We start from the raw sequence: 16467 nt of genomic DNA, 5'->3' as shown, positions 1-16467 counted from the left end.
GTTCTCTAGAAGTCTTCCATCATAAGAGTTCTAAAGAAGTCTTATCTCATAAGCAAATGTTTGACCTAAAATCTCGCATGCGAGCAAGATCCTTTTCCACCTTCTCCGCTTTAAAGCGATAGATCATGGCCTCTCTATGGCTCGCCTCAATGGCCGAACCAAGTAAGTTCAAGCCCTGTAAAATCGATTGACAAGTTATAAGCAAAAAAAATATATATATATATAATAACGATCGTCAAAATTCTTAAAGCCTATACCCCATTGGTGATACGAGATCCTTCCGCGACGACTTTCGGCCTCCCCGACTCGTTCGTGGCCGGAGGAGCATCGAAGCCCGACGGAAGACCAGCGAAGAAATCATCGAAGTCCAGAATAAGGACCTCGCTCGTACCGCTTCCATCGCCGAAAGCAAGGTCTGGATCCCATCCTGGAAGCATGCAATCGTCCACCGAAAACTCCAGGTCGCCGAGGTCGATATCTTTCCCTTCGAAGAATTCAGCCCCGTCGCGATCGTGGGAGCAGCGTCGGGACCTTGGTCATCAGGCTCGGAATCACTCCTTGTTTCTCCGCCCAAAGCAGGATTAGGATGCACAAACCTCAATGCCTTTTGAACTTCCTTCGGCGTAAAGGAAGTCCAGAAAAAAGGACCGTTCCTGAGCAGATCCCTCACCGCGAATGTCCTCAAGAAACGGAGCAAGAGGATTGATGAAGGGACGATCGTTCGGCAACCTCCGGAACAACGGGATACAACTCTTCTCGACAGACGCAGCGTCTACACGAACGAAGAAGAAAAACTTCTTCCACGAGTTGAAGTTAGAAGTAAACCCCTTTACCACTGACATGAAGTTCCGAGGAACCAGCCTGTACGTGTCCATATCCTTGATGATATGCAACCTAAGAAGCACTTTGAAGTGATCGACGGTGAGGGAGAGACCATGCTCGTAGCTCAGGATCAGGACTCCAATGAGGTGCTGGATGCCAAGAGGATTCAGGTGGCTTATCGCCACCCTGAAATGATCCAACACGCGGACGATAATTTCGGGGATCGGGAACCACAAACGACAGCGCATTACGAATGCTTCATAACAAGTAAAGTAACCCTCCGGGGGACCACTAGCGCGCTCTCCTTGACGAGGAACCCTAAACTCCACCGCATCCGAAATATGATAGAACGACCGCATGACCTCGAGGAATTCGCTAGTACTCCTACTTGGTGCACCTTCCTCCACCGGGCAATGGTTCATGACCGGGAACGATTTCTCTTTGGGAGGCGTGATCGAACCATAACACGCCACCGACCGTGCCTCGTTCTCGGCCGGGTCTACCGAATGAGGAATGAATTCCATCTTTGGCACACGGAGCTCTTCGGAAATATTCGCAGGTAAGGACCCTTTCTTCAAACTCCTCTTCTTACCCGACATCTCGTGTTTTTCTTTTTTATCAAGAAGGAAATGATAGAGAGAAAGAGAAAGAAGAAAGAATTGTTCAAGAAACCTCTCTATGAGAATGAGTAAGTGTAAAGATTGTGAAGAAATTACCTCCCTTCTTATAGGCATGAGAAATTACTATTTACTTGCGGATTTTCAGACACGAACTTCGCCCAAATACACCAATCTCGTCCGAACTCGCCATACTGCACGTTGGGATCTCACTAGAAATCCACGATCCTAACCAGCTATAACTTTTGGGGTCGAAAATGGTTGCGACGAAGTTAACGTCCAAATCCCCGCAAAATACAAGTATGTCTTTTCGCAACAAATTGTGTTCGGTCAAGAAAACGTCACAACGTATGTTCCCGAGATAAAGCTTCGTTCGAATTCTATTTAGATCAAACATAAGCCATCGGAAACATGCCCAGACCAGTTACGGATAGGTCCGAGTATGACGATCGGAACACGGACAAACCAAGCTCGGTCATTACGCTACTACAGCACATGCACGCTGTCCGGTCGCTACGTAGCGACCGAGCGTCCACTCCGCTTGGTCGCTACGTAGCGACCGAGCGTCCGTTTCGCTTGGTCGCTACGTAGCGACTGAACTCGAGCCGATGCTCGGTCGCTACGTAGCGACCGAGCGTTCGATCCGCTCGGTCGCTACGTAGCGACCGAGCGTTCATTCCGCTCGGTCGCCACGTAGAGACCGAGCTCAAGCCGAAGCTCGGTCGCTACGTAGCGACCGAGAGTTCGTTCCGCTCGGTCGCTATGTAGCGACCGAGCTCGAGCCGAAGCTCGGTCGCTACGTAGGGACCAAGTGTTTGTTCCGCTCGGTCACTACGTAGTAACCGAGCTTGAGCCGAAGCTCGGTCGCTACGTAGCGACCGAACGTTCGTACCGCTTGGTCGCTACATAGCGACCGAGCCCATGACGAAGCTCTGTCGCTACTCATAGACCGAGCATCAGTTCCGCTCTTTCGCTACGTACCGACTGAGCTCTTCCGAAACATCGATACAACATTAGTCCATGCATTCTCGTCTACCCTTCGATGCTATCTCCCGAAGACCGTAGCAAACCCATTTAACGTTTCCCGCCATTCTAAGTCATCAATCAAACTCTACCGTAAAAACCGCGGAAAGTTCGTTCTTTATCGAAAGAAGCCGTAGTAAATGCTTCGAGTCAGAAGACGGCCCAAAGGGACCTAAGGCATGAGTCGAGGCCCAGCTTACGATTTCTTAACTAACAGCCCGTAAGCCGCATGACGGTTTACGTTTGGTTCGCAAGGAAAGATAAATGTCAAGTTTCCGCGGATAAATACAAAATTTTGAAGATAATTACGAAGATCGGAAAAAATGGAATATCTCCATTTTTACGCTATGACGGCTTAAGGGCAGAAGAGGAAAAGCGCCAACGGACCTAGGAGCCAGTATATAAGGAGTCCTAGGCGAGAAGCATGGGGGGATTTTTCTGAGAGCGAACTTAGCACTTAGAGCAATTAGGCATATTTCCGTTTTTGTTATTCGAGCTGTGACTCAACTAGGTTATTGCCATCTTAGGGTTTTAGAACTAGGAATCTCGCCGACAGCTCTCGTAGCCCAGGCTCTTACCTTGTTGTAATACTCAAACGCGAATTCAGAATAAGATCTACTGTGCTCTGTTTTCGATTTCTTATACTTTATTGTTGTTATTCTTGTGTTTTGATTGCTGGGCGTGTGGTATTAGCAGATATCTGGGTCCTCTGGGAAATTAGGGTTTTCCTAGTTTCCTAATTTAAACGGAAAGCGACAGTGCGAATTTCGGTTCCTACATAGACCATGGCTAAAAGTGGGTAAAATCCATGGTCTATCAATGGCGCATGGAAAATATTTGACAATCGCAGGAATGGGCTAGCACAAACCACAGTATGCGGTCAAATATAGTACTCCTTCTCAAGAGCCTATTCCCAGGAGGGATACGAAGTACTTATAATGCAAAGTACTGCCTGAGGAGCTTACACGCTTACTCTCAGGCACGGAGCATATTAGATATAATGCAAAGGTACTGCCTGAGGAGCTTACACGCTTACTCTCAGGCAGGGAGCATATTACATATAATGCAAAGGTACTGCCTGAGGAGCTTCCACGCTTACTCTCAGGCAGGGAGCATAAATACAAACGCAAAAGTACTGTATTCAAACTAAGAGTTTGTACAGGGAGCGGCAATGGGTATGAGACATAAAGCAGGAATGTGTAAGTGCAAGCCTGAGTATGCTGTCGAAACTACCTAAAACCCATGTGCAGCCTAAGGCACATCGGGGTCCCTAGAGTACCATTGAAAAAAGTACATGTATTAAAACGCTACGTGCTACACAATACAAGGAACACATGGTATAATTATTGCAAAAGTATTATGAAATACAGGGAGCAATTAAAACCATGCTTCTCCAGACGTGGAAAGCAACGAAGCCTGATACTTGGGTCATAACACCCACACCAGCACCCTCTAAGCCTGTCAGTGACTTCCTACAGAAGTAGAATACATCATAGGAACTCAATAGTGGCCTGCTTCCGAGCGGCAGAATGCGAAATCCGAACAGGTACCGGGAGTAGTCTTCCCTAGGAAGGCGGAGTACGGTCCCTGCAAAACCAAATATTTCGGGTTCTTACGAACTCCGGGTCTAAAGATAACCTCAGGGTTATAATATCAGAACCCCCGGGTTATTAAGAACCTCGGGTCCCCATGCAGTCTACTGGTCCCGAAAAGATCTCAGGGCCTGAAAAAGGTAAACCTCCAGGTTCTTATATAACCCCGGGTTCAAAACAAGCTCCGGGTCTAGAGCAACCTACGAGTTCAAAACGACATCCGGGTCCAAAAGAAACCTCCGGGTTCAAAATGACCTCTGGGTCTAGTAGGAACCTCTGGGTTCCCAAACGACCTCTGGGTCTAGAACGAACCTCTGTGCTCCCAAACGACCTTCGGGTTCAAAACGACCTCCCGGTCCAGAAGGAACCTCCGGGTTCCGAAACAACCTCCGGGTTCCGAAACAACCTCCGTGTTCATAACGACCCCGGGTCCAAAAGAAACCTCCGGGTCCAGAGAAACCTCTGGGTTCATAACGACCTCCGGGTCCAAAAGTAACCCCCGGGTCTAGAGGAACCTCCGGGTTCCCAAATGACCTCAGGGTTTAAAACGACCTCCGGGTCCAAAAGAAACCTCCGGGTTCAAAATGACCTCCAGGTCTAGAGGAACCTCGAGGTTCCCAAATGACCTCCAGGTTCAAAACGACCTCCAGTCCAAAAGAAACCTCCGGGTCTAGAGGAACCTCTGGGTTCCCAAACGACCTCCGGGTCCCGAGCAACCTCCGGGTCCTAAATATGACCTCATGGTCCTAAATATGACCTTAGGGTCTGAAGGAACCTCCAGGTTCCCAAATGACGTTCGGGTCCTTGCTCAACCACCAGGTTCTAAAGGTGACCTCCGGGTCTAGGGTAGCCTCCGGGCTCCAGAAATGACCTTCGGGTCCCAACAATATCTCCGGGTTCCGAAACAATACCACGGTTCCATTCAATCCCAGGATCCAGATATTGAATCTCCAGGTCCATAAGAGAGGCCTGCTATCTCTTGGGAAAAACTCACGAGTAACCCATCTACGGAAGGTGGAATGTGACGCATCCCTATACTCCAAGTTCACGAACCTAACACATCTGGTTCTGTCTGTAAGTCTTCCTGGACAAAAGTTCAACCAGCCTCCGATTTCCAGGACGCAAGTCCATCCAGCCTCCGGGTTCCAAGACGAAAGTCCATCCAGCCTTCGGGTTCCAGGACAAGAGTCCATCCATCCTCCGGGTTCCAGGACAAAATTCTGTCCAGCCTCCGGGTTCCAGGACGAAAGTCCATCCAGCCTCCGGGTTCCTGGACGAAAGTCCATACAACCTCCGATTTATAAAGAATCACATCCACAAGCCATGAGTTTCAGAATGATGTATCTCTAAATCTTCGGATTTTGGGAAAACATGCCCAGGATCCTCTGGGTTCCAAGAAAGCATGACACAAGTTCATCCGAGCATTGATTTTAGCCTACCTCTGGGTGCAGATTGCAATATTACATAGTTGAGAGTGGCCAAAAATCAATGGCAGAGTTCAACTAATGGTTCCACCTTCTTTACTCGGCATGGGCACTACTGCTCAACTCAAACAACATGTCCAAGAGTTCTACTCCGGTACCAAGAATCAACAAGGTTATCTCCAAGTACCGAGACGAACACGCCGAACGTCCCCCTGCCGAAGGTCAGGGTACAATCCTAAGACAACGCAAGAAGCTACAACTATAACATCAAAACCTCAAGGAGCATCAAGTATGCTAAACACAATAAGGAGACCGGTGCGAAGACCTGAATGAAAGTCCATTACAGCTTTTACAGGCTCAAGAGGTGCAAGCAAGGCCATCGGAATCAAGCATGAAAATCCTCAGTTTCGGCCTCCTGGTCTTATTAAACATCCTCATCCCCCTAATCCTTAGCCTCGCTAAGATTCTCCCTTTCAGAATTCCTGGGTCCTGACCCATACACTTCTCCACACGATTCAGAGAGCCTCAAGAAATGCAAACTGAAGTCCTGCTTGAACTAAGGCCGAGTATAGCAACAGGAGCAGCACAAGCATCTGGGGTATGAGTGGAAGCATCACCCTTTATGCAGACGTTCCCGGCTTCTCCATCAAGCTTTCGGCCAACTCCGACCAATCCCCACCATGGGGGAAACGTCTCATCCTTATACAGGAGAAGAAGAAAGTCTTACAGGCTCAACTTGATCCTGCGCAACAGCGATGTCCGCCCTTAGAGCATTTAGTAGGTCCTACATGGTGGTTCTTCCTGATTATCCACTTCCAGGCCATCAGAATCAAGGGTACAACTACATCCACGTGACCATCCTCACTAAGACCAAACACATGCCCATTGAAGCATGTCTGTAAGTCTATCTACATTCGTCCAGGCTATGACATCATGCCCATTGGGTTCACCGACAAATACACTACCTGATCTAGACCACGTGTTTGTATCGAGTCAAGGATTACTGCCCATTCTCCAGGCCATACATCTCCAATCAGGCTGTGAATTTTTTCAGACCGAGAGAAAGTACATCCGAGCACTATCGAGGATCAAGTTTGTTGGCCCAGGCTACGAGCCGACGTCCTACTCCAAACTAAACGAGGAACTTGATACTACGGTGCAACTCACGAAGTCCTATGAAGAAAACCATGTTATTTCCTACTTTCAAACATGAAACCAAAAAATAAGGGGCAAACTGTTGGGGAAAAATATTCCATGAAGAGATTACTCCAGCTTCCGGCTTCCAGGTCCTTCCTCCAGGTTCCGGGTTCCTGCCCCAAGGTCTGGGTCCCTGCCCCTGGGTCCGGATCCTGATTCCGGCGTCCGGCTTCCAGGCCGAGTGATTTATCATGCCTAATGATAAATGGAAATCTTCCGTTAATAAGGAAGCCAACTTGGACAAGAAGGAATCTCCCTAAATCCGAGAGAAAGAGGAAGTATTGCAATACATATGACCTCCCTTAAGTAAAAAGGAAATATTCTATTATCTAAATATATAATGAATATTTCCAAATCCTATGAGGGAGGCACGACCTCCACCATAAATGTATAGGTTTGTAAACCTAAAGAAGGGGGTCCAAGACGTCCATAACCAGAGCTCACCAATTCTACAGTCGCCAAGGCAAGGTTTCGCACCTAGAAGACCATCTTCATCTATAGGCTTATAACCGACGAATCCCTGCGATTACTGTCAACTAGATGAAGATATATGCTCCATGCAGCACGTCAACAACTCTACTTACTGGCTCAGACCACGATCTCCAGCTCATCAGCAGGGTCCCTCCATGCTCACTGAAGCACTTTGACACATCATGCTCACTGCAGCATATCGAAAGGTATACCATCTGTTCTGGCCATGTGCCCCATAGAATAGATGACTCCTATCAACTACAGATCTACGTGCTCCCAAGGCTACGTGCCCATTAGTCCATGCGCCCACTAGAACCCCGTGCTCCCAAGGCTACATGCCCATTAGGCCATGTGCCAACTAGAGCCCCGTTCTCCCTAGGCAACATGCCTCCATTAGGCTACGCGCCTCCATTAAGCTACGTGCCTCCATCAGGCTCCATGCCTCCATATACATGAACTACGAACGGCTTGATCCCTCACGGAAGGGTACGTAGGCAATCCCCACTGAAGGACGCAGCTATAAACCCAAACACTTTCCATGGTTCCACACCTAGACGCTCAGGGACCGCCCTTAATGGTCGGAACCATCAACTACATATCAGGAGGCACCCAAGGACCAACCCTGGTAGTCGGAACCATCGATCATAGATCAAGAAGACCCTAGGATCTTCACTATCGGTAGGCGGCCCCCACCTAACGACCAATCTCCCCTGCTGCTACTAAGGCACTGACGATATATAATGGCCCATACCCATATTCCCAACACTCTGGGGCATAAAGGCGATCAAAGGGGATCAGGTGTATTCCCGCTCCTGCTACCAGACTACTCTGAAGGCAAAGACCAAGGTCTTATAGCAATTACAGAGTAAGCCTCCGGCTCATCACACTGAATAACCACAGGTAGGGGAAACGGACGACGTGCCATTAATCGAAGGAGACCAGACCCGACATCTCAAGATCGGCTCAAAGCTGACCGAAGGATTGAGGAGAAGACTAGTAGACTTCCTCAGGTCAAACTCCGATTGCTCCGCTTGGTCCCACGCAGATATGCCTGGGATCGACCCGAAGATCATCATGTATACGCTGCAGGTGGATCCCCTACATCAACCCGTCAGTAAAAAAAAAAGGAAGTTCGCTCTCGAAAGAGACACAATCATCAACGATGAAGTCAGGAGCCTGCTCGGCGCAGGGTTCATTCGTGAGGTGCAATATCTGGAATGGCTACCCAACGTCGTCGTGGTCAAGAAAAAGAACGGGAAGTGGAGAGTCTGTATTGACTTCACGGACCTCAACAAGTCCTGTCCAAATGACCCCTTCCCGCCGCCTCATATCGACAAACTGGTGAACGCCACCGCGGGGAATCAGCTGATGAGCTTCATGGACGCGTTCTCAGGCTATAATCAAATACTTGTGCATCCAGAAGACCAGGAGAAAACATCCTTCATGAAGTCCAGAGGGATCTACAGCTACAAGGTTATGCCCTTCGGCCTAAAGAACGCGGGATCAACTTACCAACGGCTGGGAAACATGATGTTCGCGGACCAGATCGGGCGAACCATCAAGGTCTACATCGATGACATGCTGGTCGAATCCCTAGAGGTGGAGAACCACATATCTCACCTACAGCAGGCCTTCTCCACCCTCCGGAAGTACAACATGAAGCTCAACCCAGCCAAATGCTCATTCGGGGACAGCTCTGGCAATTTCCTGGGGTACATTGTAACCCACCGGGGCATCGAGGCCAACCCGGAGCAAATCAGGGCCATTCACTCAATCCCTTCCCCGAAGAACGTCAAGGAGGTTCAAAAGTTAATGAGAATGATGGCGGCCTTGAGCAGGTTCATCCCTAGACTCTCCGACAAATCACATGCCTTCTTCGGAACCCTCAAGAATCTAAGAGACTTCCAATGGACGGAAGAGTTCGAATCTGCTCTCCAAGAGATAAAGTCGTATCTCACCACTCCTCCTCTCCTATCCAAGCTGCTATTCGGTGAAGTCTTGCTGCTATATCTAGCAGTTTTCGAACACGCCGTGAGCGCCGTCCTAGTCCGCGAAGAGGGAAACAAGTAGCTACCAATCTATTACGTAAGTAAGGCTCTCCTGGACGCGGAAACCCGCTATAACCATCTAGAGAAGCTGGCCTTAGCCCTGATAGTCACCGCTCGCAAGCTCCGACCCTACTTCCAGGCTCATCCAATCGTGGTTGTTACGTAAAGTTGGTCCTCCACAAACCAGAAGTCTCCGGACGCCTAGCCAAATGGGCTGTGGAACTAGGGGAATACGACGTAATATTTCGACTTTCCATGGCTATAAAGTCACAGGTCCTAGCGGACTTCGTGGCTGAATTCTCCCCTGCCTTGCTCCCAACTTTGGAGCTGGAGGTACGCCTCCGAGGCGAAACTAAGGAAGACGGAGAATGGATCCTGCACGTTGATGGATCCAGTGACGTCAGAGGAGCTGGAGTGGGGATAGTGCTTACCTCGCCAATGGGGAACACGGCCTCAGGGACCGTAAGATGCAACTTCAAAGCAACCAACAACGAAAGCGAGTATGAGGCCCTAATAGCAGGTCTAACCCTCGCCCACCAAATGGGGGTAGAGAACATCCAGGTTTTCGGCGACTCCCAGCTGATAATCAAACAGGTACAGGGAGAGTACCAAGCAAAAGAAGACAGCATGATCCAGTATATTGCGGTTAGCCAACGACTAATAATGAAGTTCAAGAGCTGCAAGCTCACTCAAATCCCCCGGGAACAAAACTCGCAGGCCGATGCACTGGCCAATCTGGGGTCCGCCCTAGAAACGAATAGCCAGATGATTATCCCCTTGCTTGTGCTTCCATGGCCAACCATCCTGGAGGAATCTCCGTCAGAGGAGGTCTCCCCCGTCGAAGAAGGCAAAACATGGATGACCCCCCTAGCCCAGTACCTGGAAGCCAACATCCTCCCGAAAGATCGCAACGAGGCCAGGAAAATCAAAAAGTGAGCCAAAAGGTATTGTATCTCCCATGAGAAGTTGTACCGAAGATCCTTCTCTGGCCCGTATCTGAGGCACGCTCCAGTCACGCTCCAGTCTCCAATCTTCCCCCGGAGAATCTCAAGTCCATAAGCTCACTGTGGCCCTTCAGGAAGTGGGGCATGGACATAGTAGGGAAATTCTCTATGGCACCGAGGAAAAAGGTCTTCCTTTTAATAGTCACTGACTACTTCTCCAAGTGGGTCGAAGCAGAAGCGCTCAGTCGCATAACAGATCTCCAGATCCACAAATTCATGTGGACCTACGTAATAACTCGCTTCGGGGTCACCCATGAAATTGTCACCAACAATGGACCCCAGTTCACGAGCCACAACTTCAAGGAGTTCTGAAAGGACTAGGGCATAAAACTAACTTTTGCCACACCCCGACACCCCAGTCTAACAAACAAGCCGAGTCCACGAACAAAACCGTGGTCAACATGCTTAAAAAGCGATTGGAGGGCTCTCACGGGAAATGGGCAGAAGTACTACACGGAGTTCTATGGGCCTACCGAACCACTCCCAAAACAGCAACAAGGGAAACTCCCTACTCGCTGGTCTATGGCTCTGAGGCCATTATACCTACAGAGATGCACGTAAGAACAACGGTCTCCGGATCCACCTCTCAGGAGGAGAACAATGTGCTGATGGCGCTAAGCCTCGACCTACTCGACGAAAAAAGTGAGGCCGCTCGGCTAAGAAACTGGGCCTACCAGCAAGACGCCGCCAGGACGTACAACAAGAAAGTCAGAACCAGGACCATCCAGCAAGGGGATTGGGTTCTACGACGAGCTGAAAAAACAACGGGGAAACTCACCCCCGGGTGGGAAGGACCCTATAAGGTCATCGAGGTACGGAGAGCAGGCGCCTAAAGGCTGCAAGATAGCAAAGGTACAATACAACCCAACTGCTGGAACGCCCTGCACCTCAAAGCCTATCATTTTTAATACGGTCCCCGGACCATGATTTCTATACTACTATATACTATTTAAGCATTATGATCTCCTACTCCTATGTATGCTAAACTTCTCCGGACAAAGCTTATAATAAAATAGTTCCGACTATAAAGGCAGAAGGGAAATCATTATACTTAAAGGGGCATACGAGCTGGATCAGGTCTCCAGAGACCTCTGTTCCTGGCCAACCTTTGCAAAGGTGGCATGACCTCCGGGCACGCCCACAAAAAAAAACCAAAACGGGTATGAGACATAAAGCAGGAATGGGTATGGGTATGCGCAAGCCTGAGTATGTTGTCAAAACTACCTAAAACCCCTGTGCAGCCTAAGGCGCATCGGGGTCCCCAGAGTATACATGTGAAGAATACATGTATTAAAATGCTACGAGCTACACAATACAGGGAACACATGGTATATATTCATTTCAAAAGTACTGTGAAATACAGGGAGCAATCTAAACCCTGCTTCTCCAGACGTGGAAAGCAGCAAAGCCTGGCACTTGGGTCATAACACCCACACCAGCACCCTCTAAGCCTGTCAGTGACTTCCTGCAGAAGTAGAATACAGCATAGGAACTCGATAGTGGCCAGCTTCCGAGTGGCAGAATGTGAAATCCAAACAGGTACCGGTAGTAGCCTTGCCTAGGGTGGCGGAGTACGGTCCCTGCGAAAAACAAAATATGCCAGGTTCCCAAGGAACCCCGGGCCCTTATGCAAGCCCCCTATCTCAAGAGGAAACCCAAGGTTCCCCACATGATTTCGGGTCCTATGTATAAAATCTAAGGAAGAACCTGGCCTCGGGGTTCCAAAGATAAAAAAGAAGCTAAAACCCCTATGCAGCCTAAGGAGAATCAGGGTCATTACAACTTCAAAGAACCTCTGGGTTCCAGATCTTCTGGTCTAAGGAAGAAACCTTCGGGTTCCTATACAGCCTCAAAGGCTTAATTCATGAAAAAGGATAGAACCCCTGTGCAACCTAGGGCGCATCGGGGTCATTACATCCCTAAAGAACCTTCGGGTTCCCATACGACCTCAGGGTCCAAATACGCTAGGGTCCTGTTATGATCTCCAGATCTAAAGGAACCCCCCGTGCTCTTACACGACCTCAGGGCCCAATCTCGAAAACCTCCGGGTTCCAACCAGATCCCCGGATCTATCATAGAATCTCCGGATTCCTACACCGCCTCCGGGCTCCAGTCTCGGTCCCAGGATCGTGAGAACGGACCTCCGGGTCCCGAATAAGACCTCATGGCCTAGGGGAACCTTTGGATCTCAGGATCCAAGGAGAATCTCTAGGCTCCTCCGCGACCTTCGAGTCTCCAAATGACCCCCGGGTCCTCATGAAACCTCCAGGTTACAAGATCAATCTCCAGACTCCAAGAGTCCGTATTCTAGCCTGAAATCCCTGGGTTCAGAGCCCATCTCTTCAGGCCCAATAGCAGTCTCTGGGTTCCCAACAGTGACCCCTTGGTCCTCATGGAATCTCCGGGTCCGGGGCATCCTCTCTGTCTAAACAGAGATCTAGATCCATCCCTCAGAATTTTAACTCCTGAGCCCACAATTCTGAAGGACGCACCCTGCTACCTCTCAAGAAAAAGATCATCGATGAAAAATCTTGCTTCGGAAATGAGTCTAGTACGCAAATAAAAATCCAAAGGCGTTCTTTTAAGAAAATAGGGGGAGGCCACAGCAGGGCCATCGTCTTACAAAATAAAAAGGCACAAAGGCCCGCAAATAAGTTTTAAACCCTCGCAGAGGGCAGTTACAACAAAAGAAACCCTGACAAGGGGTTAAGAGTTCTTCAAGAAAGACTAGGGGTCGGATAGAGGATCATCAGCAGTAGGATCCGTAGTCTTCTCTGTGGCAGTCCTGCTTGGAATCACTGGCTCTCCCTCGAAGGAAGGAGCAGGGAGACCCCGATACTCAGCCTCGGAGGTATTCACCATCTTGTACATCTCTAACGCGCCTTCGGATCCCAACTGTCGATCTGATGATTGAGCCACTCCCTCATTAGCTCCCAGCGAGCCACCACTATGGCGCCGCTCACCGCCATAATCTTCTCAGCATCAAAGGTCTCCGCGGCGCATCTCAGATCGTACACCTCCTCCTCCCGTTGCTCCAACTGCTCCCTCAGAGAGATGTTCTCCGCTGCAGCCAACGAACCAGCTTCATCTTGGTTTCTCATCTTGAGCTTCAAAGTCTTGGTCTCCTTCTCCTTGGCTAAGACATTATCCTTCTCCTCACGGAGCTGGGAAGTCAATTCAGCTAGGTCAGCCTTGAGTGAAGCATGATCACCCATCCTCTCACCAAGATGGAACAGCTGGGACATTGCCTGCAAGAACAAGTTGATCGTTAGTAAAAAAAAAAAACAAACGAAACGCCAAAAGAGAACAACGTGTTACCTAGAGGAGATCACCCTGGATGAATTGGATGGAGGCTGAAGAATCCCTCTCCGGAAGAACCACCGGAGTCAGAGGAAACACCTTAGTGTTGAGATTAGCCAAAACAGTGGCTGGATCGCTCGACGACGATGGAGAGACCCTCGGGGTAGATCCCGAAGCCTTGGATTTCTTTTTCAAAGAAGAAGTTAGAGCAGTCACGGCCTGGCGTTTGTTGCTCTTGATGAATTGGACCTCATCGTCGTTCTCACTAAGGACAGCCTTCTTGGGAGCATTTTTCTTCGCCGACATGACCTCCAAAGCCCTCTTATACTCTGCCAACGCCTCCTCACCTTTGGATCCCGACATATTACCTGAAGCATGGCACTAATACATCTCAGCGAGCTGTTCACAGTAAACGAAAAGAAGAGATCAGAGCTTACACCAGATGTTGCATGATAGACCATGGATTTGACCCACTTTTATCCATGGTTTATAAGTGTTTTAACTACTAATTATTATATTATAGAGTCCATTTAGAATATTTATAGGATCAGAAGTGATTTTGAGATAAGTGATGATTTTGGAGCATTTTGGAGATATTTGGAGCAAGCACCCGAGATGACCATCGAGCCTGACCATCGGTCTATATTGAAGAGGAATAACCGATCGATGTTCATGTCTTGACATCGATCGACAGGGAAGCGCGCAGAAAGCCCGTTTGGTCACAGCCGACTTGAAGCCCAAGTCTTCACCAATTTACAAGATTACCCCTGACGAATTTTAACGTGATTATATAAGTTTTGCCACCATGTTAGAGGCAAAGTGTGCTTTCTTGTTTTATTATTTTCACAGCAAGGTTTTCTAGGATTTTGATAGATTGGAGAGAAGATCCAAAGTTATAATTTGTGATTGGAACTCCTTTAATATCTATTTACTATTCTAATGAAGTATTCTTACCTAATTGCTGCTATGAATTGCTTAGCCATGTCTAAGTAGTTCCATTGTTAGATTTTAGGGTTTAAATAGGTTATGAGGGATTAGCCCCAACTATAGATTGCTGAGTTGTGGTAATTGTCATTAGGATTGTTCATTAATGCATATTTCAAGATTAGCTACCTTGAACTTGCCCTAGGATTGATAGATAAAAGCGAGAGCTTCATTCTGGAAAGAGCTTCGAGAGATGAGCCAAGCTACATATGTCTTCATTTACATGCTAGCTTATTCACACAGACCAAGCTAGTACCAGAGATCTACACCAAGGACGAGATCAATGAGATGTTTTATGGAGTCTGTGGAGCCCAAGAGAAGTATGAAGGTGATTTCCAGGTGAAGCTTGATGGTGTCTACCATCCACTGAATGATAGCATCTGTTGGTTAACTACATGCATGGAAGAGATGAGGCACGACATAGCCAAAATTCAGCAAGCGACCAACGCTTCTCGCCATACATCGATTGACAGAAGACAACATGCATCGATCGATAATCCCTTACCAACATCGATCGACCATCGCTTACCAGCATCGGTCGACAACATTCCACCACACTCACCTCCGATGAAGTCTCAACAAGGTTTACACACCAGAGAAGAGATAGATCAATTGGTTGAAGGGATCTATAGATCTCTGGATACTACAGAAGAGAGGCTTGATGGGAGATGTTAGACTATATGGGAGATGTGATGACATCTACTTCCCAATGGATCTTAGCATTAGTGCTTTGACTTTCAAGATTGAAGCTATACAAGGGGAATTGGTGGAGATTCAGAGTTACATTTCCCGCCGACCAGAAGCATCCGCATCGATCGACAGACACAACAATATATCGACCGACATTCGTAGACAGACATCGGTCGACGAAGCTACAAACTTAGGCCAGCTAGTACCAAAGATGAAATCAGACATGTCTGACACATATTACCATGGAGAGGAGATCTCAGCTGACACTTACGCCACACTTAGAAGACATCAGTTCAACCTTGAGAGTCATAAAGATAGATTGCAGAGAATGGAAAACACAACTACAACAATGAAAGAAAAATGGCGCAGAGGGGATGAAGCAATGAGAGAGTTCACTGGTACATGGTTCAACAAGCGCAGAGAAGAGACGGATACTTGTTTTCCAACAAGCTCCAGTTTTCAACACTATTAGCCCAATCACCTCCAAAAGTCAAGCTAAATGACTATAAAAAAACGCTGAGTGGGAGGTAACCCACTATTAGGTAATATCTATTTTATTTTTATTAATATACTATTTACGTTGGCTTTTAATTATTGCAGGTAATTAAAAACAAAAACAAAAAAAAGAGCCAAGTAGACGATTGCCGTGAGTATCGACCGAAGAGAAGCTGTCGACATCGATCGACATTGCCTTACCTGCCACGACCGATATCAACATCCTTACAGTGGTCTACATCCATTCCGGTCAGGTATATCGTTCTAACTTGTTGCATTGAGTCCTTATGATTTAGTTATCACCATAACTCCGACTGAATTTACACTGGGGACAGTGTAGTTTAAGTCTGGGGGGAGGTTTACTGATAGTAATTTATTTATGAGTTTATTAAAACGTTTTTCAAAAAGTTTTTATTGAGTCAAGAAGGGGGTAATGAACTTTTAGATTTTTGCTTGTTATCTAACCACTCTTTAGCACCATTCTTGACTTACTGATTGCAAATAGTACTAAAGATATTAAAGTGGATCAACCTGTCAACTATTCACACTTGATGAGATTGTTTGAAGGAACCAAAGCTCCCCTCCAACACTAAACTTGACACAACTGCTTGTCTTGGGGCTTGATATACATGGGATCGGATTCTTCAAACAAGTCTCGAAGGTAAAGCCTTGTGTAGATATATTAATCACCCTTTCTCTCTCTATTTTCGAATTATAGATAGATAGATAGATAGATAAATATATATATATATATATATATATATATATATATATATATATATATATATATATATATATAT

The 16467-nt window shown here is 47.6% G+C and overlaps 1 protein-coding gene across 1 annotated transcript; it reads left to right on the top strand.

The window, feature by feature from the left end:
• Positions 1 to 9449: 9449 nt before the first annotated feature.
• Positions 9450 to 10510, top strand: LOC106330655. Its single transcript, XM_013769092.1, has 2 exons — positions 9450 to 10041; positions 10161 to 10510. The coding sequence occupies exons 1-2, from the start codon at positions 9450 to 9452 to the stop codon at positions 10508 to 10510; spliced, it is 942 nt and encodes a 313-aa protein (XP_013624546.1).
• The last annotated feature ends 5957 nt before the right edge of the window (positions 10511 to 16467 follow it).

Source organism: Brassica oleracea, chromosome C3 (genome assembly GCF_000695525.1).
Source record: "Brassica oleracea var. oleracea cultivar TO1000 chromosome C3, BOL, whole genome shotgun sequence".
In the NCBI taxonomy this organism is placed as follows: Eukaryota; Viridiplantae; Streptophyta; class Magnoliopsida; order Brassicales; family Brassicaceae; genus Brassica; species Brassica oleracea.
The sequence above is the reverse complement of the archived record's forward strand: the minus strand, read 5'-3'. Positions and strand labels throughout refer to the sequence as shown.